This window comes from Neodiprion pinetum, chromosome 3 (assembly GCF_021155775.2).
Source record: "Neodiprion pinetum isolate iyNeoPine1 chromosome 3, iyNeoPine1.2, whole genome shotgun sequence".
In the NCBI taxonomy this organism is placed as follows: Eukaryota; Metazoa; Arthropoda; class Insecta; order Hymenoptera; family Diprionidae; genus Neodiprion; species Neodiprion pinetum.
The window spans coordinates 38,607,107-38,617,967 of NC_060234.1; the positions used below are offsets into that span (position 1 = coordinate 38,607,107).

A 10,861-nucleotide genomic window follows, 5' to 3' on the forward strand; every position below is an offset into this window, starting at 1 on the left:
AAAACAATCCTTTGCGTATTTTTATTCGACAAAAATTCCATAATTTTTGCGGAAAACATGAAATAAAATTGGGTCCACAGATTTTGTATATAATATAATACTATCCACCATATAATACTACCAATTATTAATGTTACGTGGGTGATAGGGTTTACAAAGAAACTCTTGTGAGGCAACGTGAATCAGCAGCAATAATTTGTCAGCCTCAAAAATACTATGGAAGTATTTTTAAATTAATAATATACCTGCGTTTGTCTATTTTGTTTTAACGGTACCTATGAATCTGATGTTAAAATACCTGAAAATCACTCCTAATCTTAATCAGCAAAATATTTCATATTATATATTCGTCGTTTGGTAGATACTAGACTACGATATATTTAAAAAAGTATACAAATATATTATATACATATATATATATATATACACACACGTACGACAGACATACATATGAAAGAAAATATATTTTTGAAATAATTAAAACGCGCTAACACGCCGCCATAGAATTAAACAGGTTACAAACTGAATTCTTTTCGACTGTTGTACCAAATTGAACGGTTACTGTTATATCAAGACATTTAAAAAATTGAAAAATGAAAAAAAATATCCTATGCCCTAAGATTATCTATAATAAAGAATAAACTTGAAAAGAAATTATATTTTCTGTTCACTTTGTAACGAGCACTTTTATTACAGCCCCACGTTGGGCGACATTTTGTAACGCGAGAATTTCGAGGGATAAAAAGATAATGTGCTCGGTTACCCTACGGCGCAGTTACTAACCTGAATAATTAGATATAGAGAGATAAGAGAAGGGAAAGATACGATTGTTGGGCGCCAGACGCACATGCGTCAGAAAATAGATAATTAGAGAAAAAGATAAAGGTAAAGGTAAAGGTAAAGGTAATAGATAAAGGTAAGGTCAGGTTCTACGACGGTTTTGCACAGCTTGATTTTTGCACAGCAATTACGATAGATGCGATAATTAACAATATTTACAGCCAGAGAAAAGTTAAGCGAGAGAGTTAACAAATAACGGAACGTTTTCCGAATAAGCGCGAGATATGCGTAGACTCGCGATACTGTGATTCAAGGTAATGCTTAACACGGTTTTATGATAAATAGGCAGAACAGAAAAAGATATACGGTACTTAAATTAAGCATTGATCAAGTAAACCTAAAATATGAGAAGCGATTATAAGACACATGCGAGATACAAAAATTGTAATAGTTATCGCATTACCAGAATTATCAGCGACATAACAGAGGCAGGGAATTATTAATTACAAGGTAGATTCAAGGAAACAGGCCAAGTAGAGAATTATTATAAGATATAGAGAATAACAGATAATACGTAGTCTCTAGTTTGCGGTAAGTGCGAGAGAAAGAGCGATAATATTCGGTACGATGAAAGATAATTTAAGATAAGACAAATAATATTCAAGAGAATTAATATGCAACATACGACAAACCAAAGAGACTACGGACAACTACGATCAGCGATATTAGCGAAGAAAATAATGAAAAAGATGTTAGGCGATACGGCGCAATACTCCAATGTCAAATGAACGACGAGCGGGACCACGCGGCGATGTAAGGTCGCTCACGCGGTACACTCACTAAGATAAATTAATCAAAGGTAATAGGTATAGAAACAGATATGAATTACTCAGAGAAAGTATAGCGAAATAGTAATGCTCAATAACGAAGATAAGAATTGATCATTTAATAGAACACGCTGCTACACAGAGATATTAGACATTTAGATATTCTAGAAGAGAAAGATAATAAAATAAAGCGGTAGTCACTAACAATGTGTAAGTAATAGTCAACCAGTCGCGAAGTTACTTGCAATAAGAAATAGAAAGGGACAAGATAAGAGATAACAGAGAATAAGGTACGAGCCCAGGTGGCTCACGCAGCCAACTGCAAGATAAAGAGAAAGAGAGAGATAAAGATACGATATATATTGCAAGTATTTTCGTGGCTTCACAAAATAGAAAAGGAACCTCACTTACGTAAAAGAAGATGTAACAGGTACTAGAGAAGGCGATACGATAGCGGTACGACGAACTTTGGTAGTGATAACAAGAACACGTCTGCTATTAACGAAAACTGAAGGTAGGATGACGAGACGAGCGATGATCCTGATCCTCGTCCCGCTGCTGTCACGTGATTCTTCCTCAAATTTGCGATATTCTAATTGGACCAGCAGGTCGCGTAGGTCTGGTCTACGGATAGGCGGCGATAATCCCTCGCCGCTTGTTTTTCTTCTTCCTCGACGACAGGTATCGAGGTATCGGGACGTCGGAAGGTGGTCGGAGATGTTTTTCCCTCAGCTGTGCGGTATCGTTGGTGAGAGGGGAGGTCGTACCGCTCATGTGTTGCGATACTGAGGTGTGCGACAATATTACGTCACCGATCTTTTGGGCTTGCGAGCGACTGTACTTCACTCCTTGCTTTACTGGTACTCCCCGTTGTAGCTATTTCGTTGGCGCTGCATCCCGGCCCTCGCTCATCGAAGCCCTCATGCCGGAACGATCTGGTGGTGATGGCCCTCGACCCGGATCCCCACACTATATCCACCAGATCCACGTGGTCAGCATAGTCTAGCCTATTCCACGCCACAGCCCTTCGATAGGACGGTTCATTAAGAGAAAACCGTACTCTATTTGATAGACAACGACTTAGTAGGTGTCATGGTCGGTTCGGCTCCAGGCTGATAAGTATCGTCGACGGGAGGCTTTGTTGTGTTTTTGACGCACAGCCCTGTACGCCGCCTGACGATGCATCCGAGCGGTAGAAGCATTCATTCGTGGTTCGGCCCCTGGCCGATAAGTCTCAAATAGTTGGAGGTGCTGTTTGTGCATCACGCACGACCCTGTTCACAACTTAGATAGGCATCCATCGGGAGTGGTTTCAGCGGTATTCGTTCGTCTGTAGTCGGTGGTGGTCGGTGTTGAGCTGGTACGTGACCCCTGTCAGGCAGTGTCCTGGTATCTTGAAGCGGAGGTCTCGTAGATGGTTCTTGTAGAGCGTTACAAAATTAGAAAATAGAATAAAATTAGCTTAATAAAGAGAGTTTAACTTAAAGATAATTAGTCGTTCGTTTTCGGAGTATTGGCCTCAGACGTGCTTTCGTTATTTTTAGCGATATTTGTACCTAGGGGAGTGCGATAGTTAAACAAAGTGACGGGGTACGAAATACCACGTCACAACTCCCCCCTCCTTACGGAGGACCGAGGAGGTCCTTTGCCATTCGGAAACCACTAGGTTGACTACTTACTTTTGCATGTGACTAGATGATCGTTAGAGACGTTAGAGATAGTTGCGATAGATAGGATGTGATTGAAATTCCGTGCGATACTTGACTTGGCCGCGAGACTTTGGAGTGCGACTTACTGAATCTTGGCGAGAGTATAATTTTTAAAATTCTACTATTGACCGGACCGGTTGTGAGTGAAGGAAGGGATGTGATGAGCTAAATTTTTGCGAGAAGATAGAAAGGTGATTGATTCGATTGCTTGGTTGAAGGGTGCTGTTGCAGAGGAGTTCAGACAATTTATGTGATATAGTGCGATACTGGAATTGAAGTCGACTTCATGTAAGGTGTTATTCTGGATAAAGCGACAAAGAATTTGTAACCGTTATTTTTAAGATAATTGCGACAAAAGGAGTTTCGACCTCAAGTTGTTACTGCGTTAAGTGGCTAGACATTGCGATGATGACGCGGTAGAATTTAGGCGTTTATCTTATCGAGAGCGGGTTTCTCTAGTTTTAATTTCTTTAATTCTGGCGAAGCCATGATGTTAAGTTCGAGTGGGGTTTTATTGTTGGGTGTTATTTTGTAACCAACATTTTCGTGCGCGATTTAATTGATTCTGTACCGGTGGATCTGACAGACTTCAGGAGTGGCTCCCGGGCACATAGTGAATGATTGGCTACGCGTGATAAGGTGGTCCCCTGTTACTATAGTAATGAGGAAGTAACCGCGTCGCGATAATAAGGTTACTTATTTGCGGAACCGAAAAAGAAAAGAAAAAAATTAAAAGAAAATTCCTTGGTTGGCCTAGCGGCGTAAGAGAAAAAAAAAGAACAATCTCGTGGTATTAGCGGTAAAGAAAACGTTTGCGGTATCAGAGAAGAACAAAAAAAAACTTTCTGTGCTAGCCTAGTGGCGTAAACAAAAAAAAGAGAGCAATCTGGCGGTATTAGCGGTAAAAGAGAACGCTTGCGGTATCATGGAGAAGAACAAAAAAAAGAAATTGTAACACTAGCGAGAGAAATCTATGCCATTCAAAAAAAAAATTTTTGCGATATTAGATGAGGAACGAGGTAGTAACTATGATAACTAACCGTTAGAATAAGCGGAAGTCGCGGTAGGGAGTGTCGCTGCCTCGCCGGGTCCAGTAAAAATCTGGCTCCTCTGGTGGCCATCTTGACCGGGCCTAAGCGAGGCGGTAAGGTTGGAAGCTTTAAGGCGGTAACTAGCGATATGGCTTTTGGGCCAAGAAAAGTGCGAGAAAATCCACAATCGAATAGTGCTGCTACTGGTTGCGATAAAATTTCGAAGTTAAGAAACAATAGCGGAATCCTAGCGTTCGCTTGGATCGGATTACAAAAATCTAACGATTCGGGTGACGGAGGGGTTTCCGTAGTTCCCCGTTCGTGCGGCTCCCCCACTGGTTTCACGCACACTGATTCGGGCACGTCACCTTAGTGTATCCGACATTGCCACATCGGAAACAGTATAGACCGGTCGCGGGTTCGGGATAATTCGTATATCGGTGACCGGGTTTTCTACACTGGTAACAGATTAGCGTACGTCTCGGACTTGGCAGAAAAGGGTTGCCAGCGATCTCTGGAGAGTTATTCGCGACGTTTGCGGTATCCGTCTGATTGTGAGCCGTGGTAGCGGTAGGAGTGGTTGGCGCACTGGTGTCGTTTCGACTATTGAATCGCGGTGCCTTACTACGTGGTTGCGCACTTCGACCGTTGGGTCTATTACCCTGTGTGCCACGATTAGGTGTCGATTGAGCAGATTGGGTCGCGTTGGCTAGTCCCGTCTCGGGTTCCGGGTCTTCCTCGAAAAAGTTGAGTGCTACGAAATTATTGCGAGAAGGCCTTGGGTTTCTTTGCCCGCGGTAGGCTAATTCGGGTAGTACCGATCGTTCCGGTGTTGGCGGTGCTTGGTAATTACTTGCAACCCGGAAGCTGATATCTATTCGACTCGCAAGGTCTTCTAATTCATCAAGGTCCTGTAGTTCGTCTCGCCGAATTAAAATTTGTAATCGCGGTAGTAAATTGCGGTATGCGTAATCTAATTGTTCATCTTCCTCCCACGCGGGTCTCAATCTATCGAAATACGCCCTCATGTATGTTAAATAATCGGAAACTGACTCGGATTCACCCTGGGTTCGTCTACGAATTTCCTCCCGCAATGCGAACTGTAACTCGGGATTGACAAACCTACGACGCCACGCGGCTTTAAACTCTGCGAAAGAATGCCACGTTTCACGTTTGTGAATGTCGTCGCGAATGTCAATGAGTGATCGCCCCTCGTCTATACGTGCGAGAAATGCTTCGGCGTCCTCGTTACGCGCTCCTGAAAACTTGAGGTTCCATTTTCTCATAACTTCGTAGGCTGCCAGAGCTGTCGGCCTAGACGGTGGTGCTGAGTTGCTACTCATGCTCGGTCGCGGGAAATTATACTGTTTGTCTTCGAAACCTTGATTGCGGAAGGCAGGTCTCCGCAGCGGCGGTGCGTCGCGATATTCGTAATGTGGGGAATTCCCTGTGCGGTAGTCGAACGGTTGCGGATTCGCCGGGTGATACTCCCGTGGTCTCAAAGGCGGTTGCTGAACGGGCGCCGGTTTAGCCGGTGCGTTATTGCCGGGAAGAAATTCTGGCGGTATATTTCGCGGGCTAATTCGGCTAGGTTGCGGTTCCGGTGGTTGTTTCCGAATCGCGCCGGTTGCTGAAGTACCGGAGTTACTCTTCGAAGGCCGTGTCACGTCACGAATTTCGTCGTCGGTGTAAGACGCGGGGTTAACCGGTTGCGTCTGTATAGGTAACGTCATGTTATCGCTGTCGTCTGTCGGTGTAGTCATGTTAACGTCGTCGAGAGTAGGGAGGTCGTCCATGCCTAGGCCGTATTGTTTACAATAATTTGTCAACCGTTGACGACGGACTGGCAATATACCCGTTATTGACAACGAGCGTCCTTCTAATTCGGTGTTTAACTCGGCGTCGGTCAAGGAGTCTACCCCCACGCCTTGGCGGACGTGTATATTGACATAAGAAATATTTACCAGCGATAGGTGACCCAAAGAAAAAGAAATTTCGATATTGACGGATTATTGAATCGGTTAAGCTATTATTCAAGAGGTATGTCGGTTAATCTGTGCGGTATCCAAATGTTTTTATGTTTGCGATATTTATGGCAGTTAAGCCGTGCGATATTTGAATAATTTCCAGATTTGTGTTATTGATGGCGGTTAAGCCGTGCGATATTTAAATAGTTTTCAGATTTGCGTTACTGATGGCGATTAAGCCGTGCGATATTTAAACAGTTTCGAATTTTCGATATTTTTAATTTAGCGATATCTATGCTGTATTCGGTCACGATATTGAATTATAATATTCAAAACTTGGTTTATATCCAATCTCGGTTGCGGCAATAAATTATTTTAAATTCGCTACCCAATTGTCTGAGTTCCTCGACTTTTATCGATTTTTGGGGTTTTTAGGGTTCGTGTTCGGTCTCTTACTTTTCTCTGGTGCTTTGACGGTATACGATAAAATTTGCTTCCACCTTTGAATAAGATACTCCCTCTTTATTGGTGTGGCCCCACGTTGGGCGACATTTTGTAACACAAGAATTTCGAGGGATAAAAAAGATAATGTGCTCGGTTACCCTACGGCGCAGTTACTAACCTGAATAATTAGATATAGAGAGATAAGAGAAGGGAAAGATACGATTGTTGGGCGCCAGACGCACATGCGTCAGAAAATAGATAATTAGAGAAAAAGATAAAGGTAAAGGTAAAGGTAAAGGTAATAGATAAAGGTAAGGTCAGGTTCTACGACGGTTTTGCACAGCTTGATTTTTGCACAGCAATTACGATAGATGCGATAATTAACAATATTTACAGCCAGAGAAAAGTTAAGCGAGAGAGTTAACAAATAACGGAACGTTTTCCGAATAAGCGCGAGATATGCGTAGACTCGCGATACTGTGATTCAAGGTAATGCTTAACACGGTTTTATGATAAATAGGCAGAACAGAAAAAGATATACGGTACTTAAATTAAGCATTGATCAAGTAAACCTAAAATATGAGAAGCGATTATAAGACACATGCGAGATACAAAAATTGTAATAGTTATCGCATTACCAGAATTATCAGCGACATAACAGAGGCAGGGAATTATTAATTACAAGGTAGATTCAAGGAAACAGGCCAAGTAGAGAATTATTATAAGATATAGAGAATAACAGATAATACGTAGTCTCTAGTTTGCGGTAAGTGCGAGAGAAAGAGCGATAATATTCGGTACGATGAAAGATAATTTAAGATAAGACAAATAATATTCAAGAGAATTAATATGCAACATACGACAAACCAAAGAGACTACGGACAACTACGATCAGCGATATTAGCGAAGAAAATAATGAAAAAGATGTTAGGCGATACGGCGCAATACTCCAATGTCAAATGAACGACGAGCGGGACCACGCGGCGATGTAAGGTCGCTCACGCGGTACACTCACTAAGATAAATTAATCAAAGGTAATAGGTACAGAAACAGATATGAATTACTCAGAGAAAGTATAGCGAAATAGTAATGCTCAATAACGAAGATAAGAATTGATCATTTAATAGAACACGCTGCTACACAGCGATATTAGACATTTAGATATTCTAGAAGGGAAAGATAATAAAATAAAGCGCTAGTCACTAACAATGTGTAAGTAATAGTCAACCAGTCGCGAAGTTACTTGCAATAAGAAATAGAAGGGACAAGATAAGAGATAACAGAGAATAAGGTACGAGCCCAGGTGGCTCACGCAGACCAACTGCAAGATAAAGAGAAAGAGAGAGATAAAGATACGATATATATTGCAAGTATTTTCGTGGCTTCACAAAATAGAAAAGGAACCTCACTTACGTAAAAGAAGATGTAACAGGTACTAGAGAAGGCGATACGATAGCGGTACGACGAACTTTGGTAGTGATAACAAGAACACGTCTGCTATTAACGAAAACTGAAGGTAGGATGACGAGACGAGCGATGATCCTGATCCTCGTCCCGCTGCTGTCACGTGATTCTTCCTCAAATTTGCGATATTCTAATTGGACCAGCAGGTCGCGTAGGTCTGGTCTACGGATAGGCGGCGATAATCCCTCGCCGCTTGTTTTTCTTCTTCCTCGACGACAGGTATCGAGGTATCGGGACGTCGGAAGGTGGTCGGAGATGTTTTTCCCTCAGCTGTGCGGTATCGTTGGTGAGAGGGGAGGTCGTACCGCTCATGTGTTGCGATACTGAGGTGTGCGACAATATTACGTCACCGATCTTTTGGGCTTGCGAGCGACTGTACTTCACTCCTTGCTTTACTGGTACTCCCCGTTGTAGCTATTTCGTTGGCGCTGCATCCCGGCCCTCGCTCATCGAAGCCCTCATGCCGGAACGATCTGGTGGTGATGGCCCTCGACCCGGATCCCCACACTATATCCACCAGATCCACGTGGTCAGCATAGTCTAGCCTATTCCACGCCACAGCCCTTCGATAGGACGGTTCATTAAGAGAAAACCGTACTCTATTTGATAGACAACGACTTAGTAGGTGTCATGGTCGGTTCGGCTCCAGGCTGATAAGTATCGTCGACGGGAGGCTTTGTTGTGTTTTTGACGCACAGCCCTGTACGCCGCCTGACGATGCATCCGAGCGGTAGAAGCATTCATTCGTGGTTCGGCCCCTGGCCGATAAGTCTCAAATAGTTGGAGGTGCTGTTTGTGCATCACGCACGACCCTGTTCACAACTTAGATAGGCATCCATCGGGAGTGGTTTCAGCGGTATTCGTTCGTCTGTAGTCGGTGGTGGTCGGTGTTGAGCTGGTACGTGACCCCTGTCAGGCAGTGTCCTGGTATCTTGAAGCGGAGGTCTCGTAGATGGTTCTTGTAGAGCGTTACAAAATTAGAAAATAGAATAAAATTAGCTTAATAAAGAGAGTTTAACTTAAAGATAATTAGTCGTTCGTTTTCGGAGTATTGGCCTCAGACGTGCTTTCGTTATTTTTGGCGATATTTGTACCTAGGGAAGTGCGATAGTTAAACAAAGTGACGGGGTACGAAATACCACGTCACAACTCATAACCCTCTTCATTCAATATCGGTACAATGGATCTAAGTGAAATTTCTGACAAATAATACTACACATGTTGGTGATAATTATTTATTAAAATTATCAGGTAGTAACGTCTGCTGTAATGCAGGCATCAGTTATTACGTTGCATTCAGGAAGTTTGTTATAAATGATAATCTTACGTAGTGGCAAAAAGATACAACATTGATTTTACAAATTGGAATATCTCAGAACCACCTAATTTCGATTCTCCGTAAACTCTGTCCACGAATGAAATAGGAACTTCTCCTATTTGGTAATTAAATTGCCTTGCTCTGATGATCATTTCCATTTGAAAAACGTAACCCTTGGATACGCAGGATTTAATCAGCTTCTCCAAGACGTCTTTTTTATACAGCCTGAAAAATAATCACATACACAAATTTGTTGTGATAATTTCAGAATCGACTTTGTCTAAAATTTAATTACTCAACCAAACTAAATATGGTATCAATCAATGAAAACTTAGAATGAATTGAACAAATGAATGAAAATGTTGATACCTAAAGCTTCCAGTTAAATCACTTGCGCCAGGTCTGAGTAATAATTGTGTAATAAAGTTAGCGCCCCTGCTGATTAATTTTCTTCTAAAATCCCATCCATAAACACCACCATCTCCAATGTATCTGGTACCGCTGACAATATCCAAGTCTAAATATCTCTGAAGCTCTATCATTTTGGGGATGAATTTTGGCTGAAATCAAACGGAATCTCAATTTACTTTCTGGCATGAATAAACAAAAAATTTGAAAACCATGCTGAAAGTGCGTTGTAGAATTACATGATGAGAGAGATCAGCATCCATTATGACGATGAAATTTCCACTGGCATGTTTGATTCCATGTATATAAGCAGTTCCTAAACCAAGCTTCTTTTCCCGAGGCCTCAAAAGAATTTTATCCTCGCCATAAATCTTCTGAAGTTCTTTGGCTACCTCCAATGTCCCGTCAGGTGAACCATCGTCGATAACGATCACTTCGTAAGCACATTGGCTAGAAGTAATAATGTGAAATCCCATTTGAATTAAGTAATAACAAAATGCACGTGGTGAAATCCGTGACCACAGCAATTCATTCACATTAAACTTGGGTAACTTCAAATGAATGTGTGCACCAGTGAACGAGTACAGTGTTGTAGTTTAGAGGTTAGGTTGAAAATTGCTCACCTTTTCTCCATGTACTTAACAATCAGCCAAATGATAATGGGCAAATTGTCTCTCTCGTTGTAAGTTGGTAAAAGAATAGAATATTTGTCATTTTTTGTGAGCTTTTTGAGTTGCTCATTCGTCGAACCTTCTCCACTCATTCTGTCAGCTGTTTACTGTCAAATGATCACCGTGGCATTGCTACTTCTTAGTTCAATGTGAACTTTGAACGTGGCAGCACCCGGCGGACAGCTAATTGTAAGAACATTCAAGCCGCGTTTCGATGAAGACGTTACCCGAGAAACCTCGTC

At 42.0% G+C, this 10,861-nt stretch overlaps 1 protein-coding gene across 1 annotated transcript; it reads right to left on the minus strand.

Moving 5' to 3' along the window:
* Positions 1-58: 58 nt before the first annotated feature.
* On the minus strand, positions 59-10,780 carry Dpm1 (Dolichyl-phosphate mannosyltransferase subunit 1). The gene is made up of 4 exons (XM_046614888.2): positions 10,572-10,780; positions 10,188-10,398; positions 9,910-10,100; positions 59-9,765 (listed from the first exon to the last, which is right to left on the minus strand). Exons 1-4 carry the CDS (start codon positions 10,709-10,711, stop codon positions 9,546-9,548), a joined length of 762 nt encoding a protein of 253 aa, XP_046470844.1. The 5' UTR covers positions 10,712-10,780; the 3' UTR covers positions 59-9,545.
* Between the last annotated feature and the right edge of the window lie 81 nt (positions 10,781-10,861).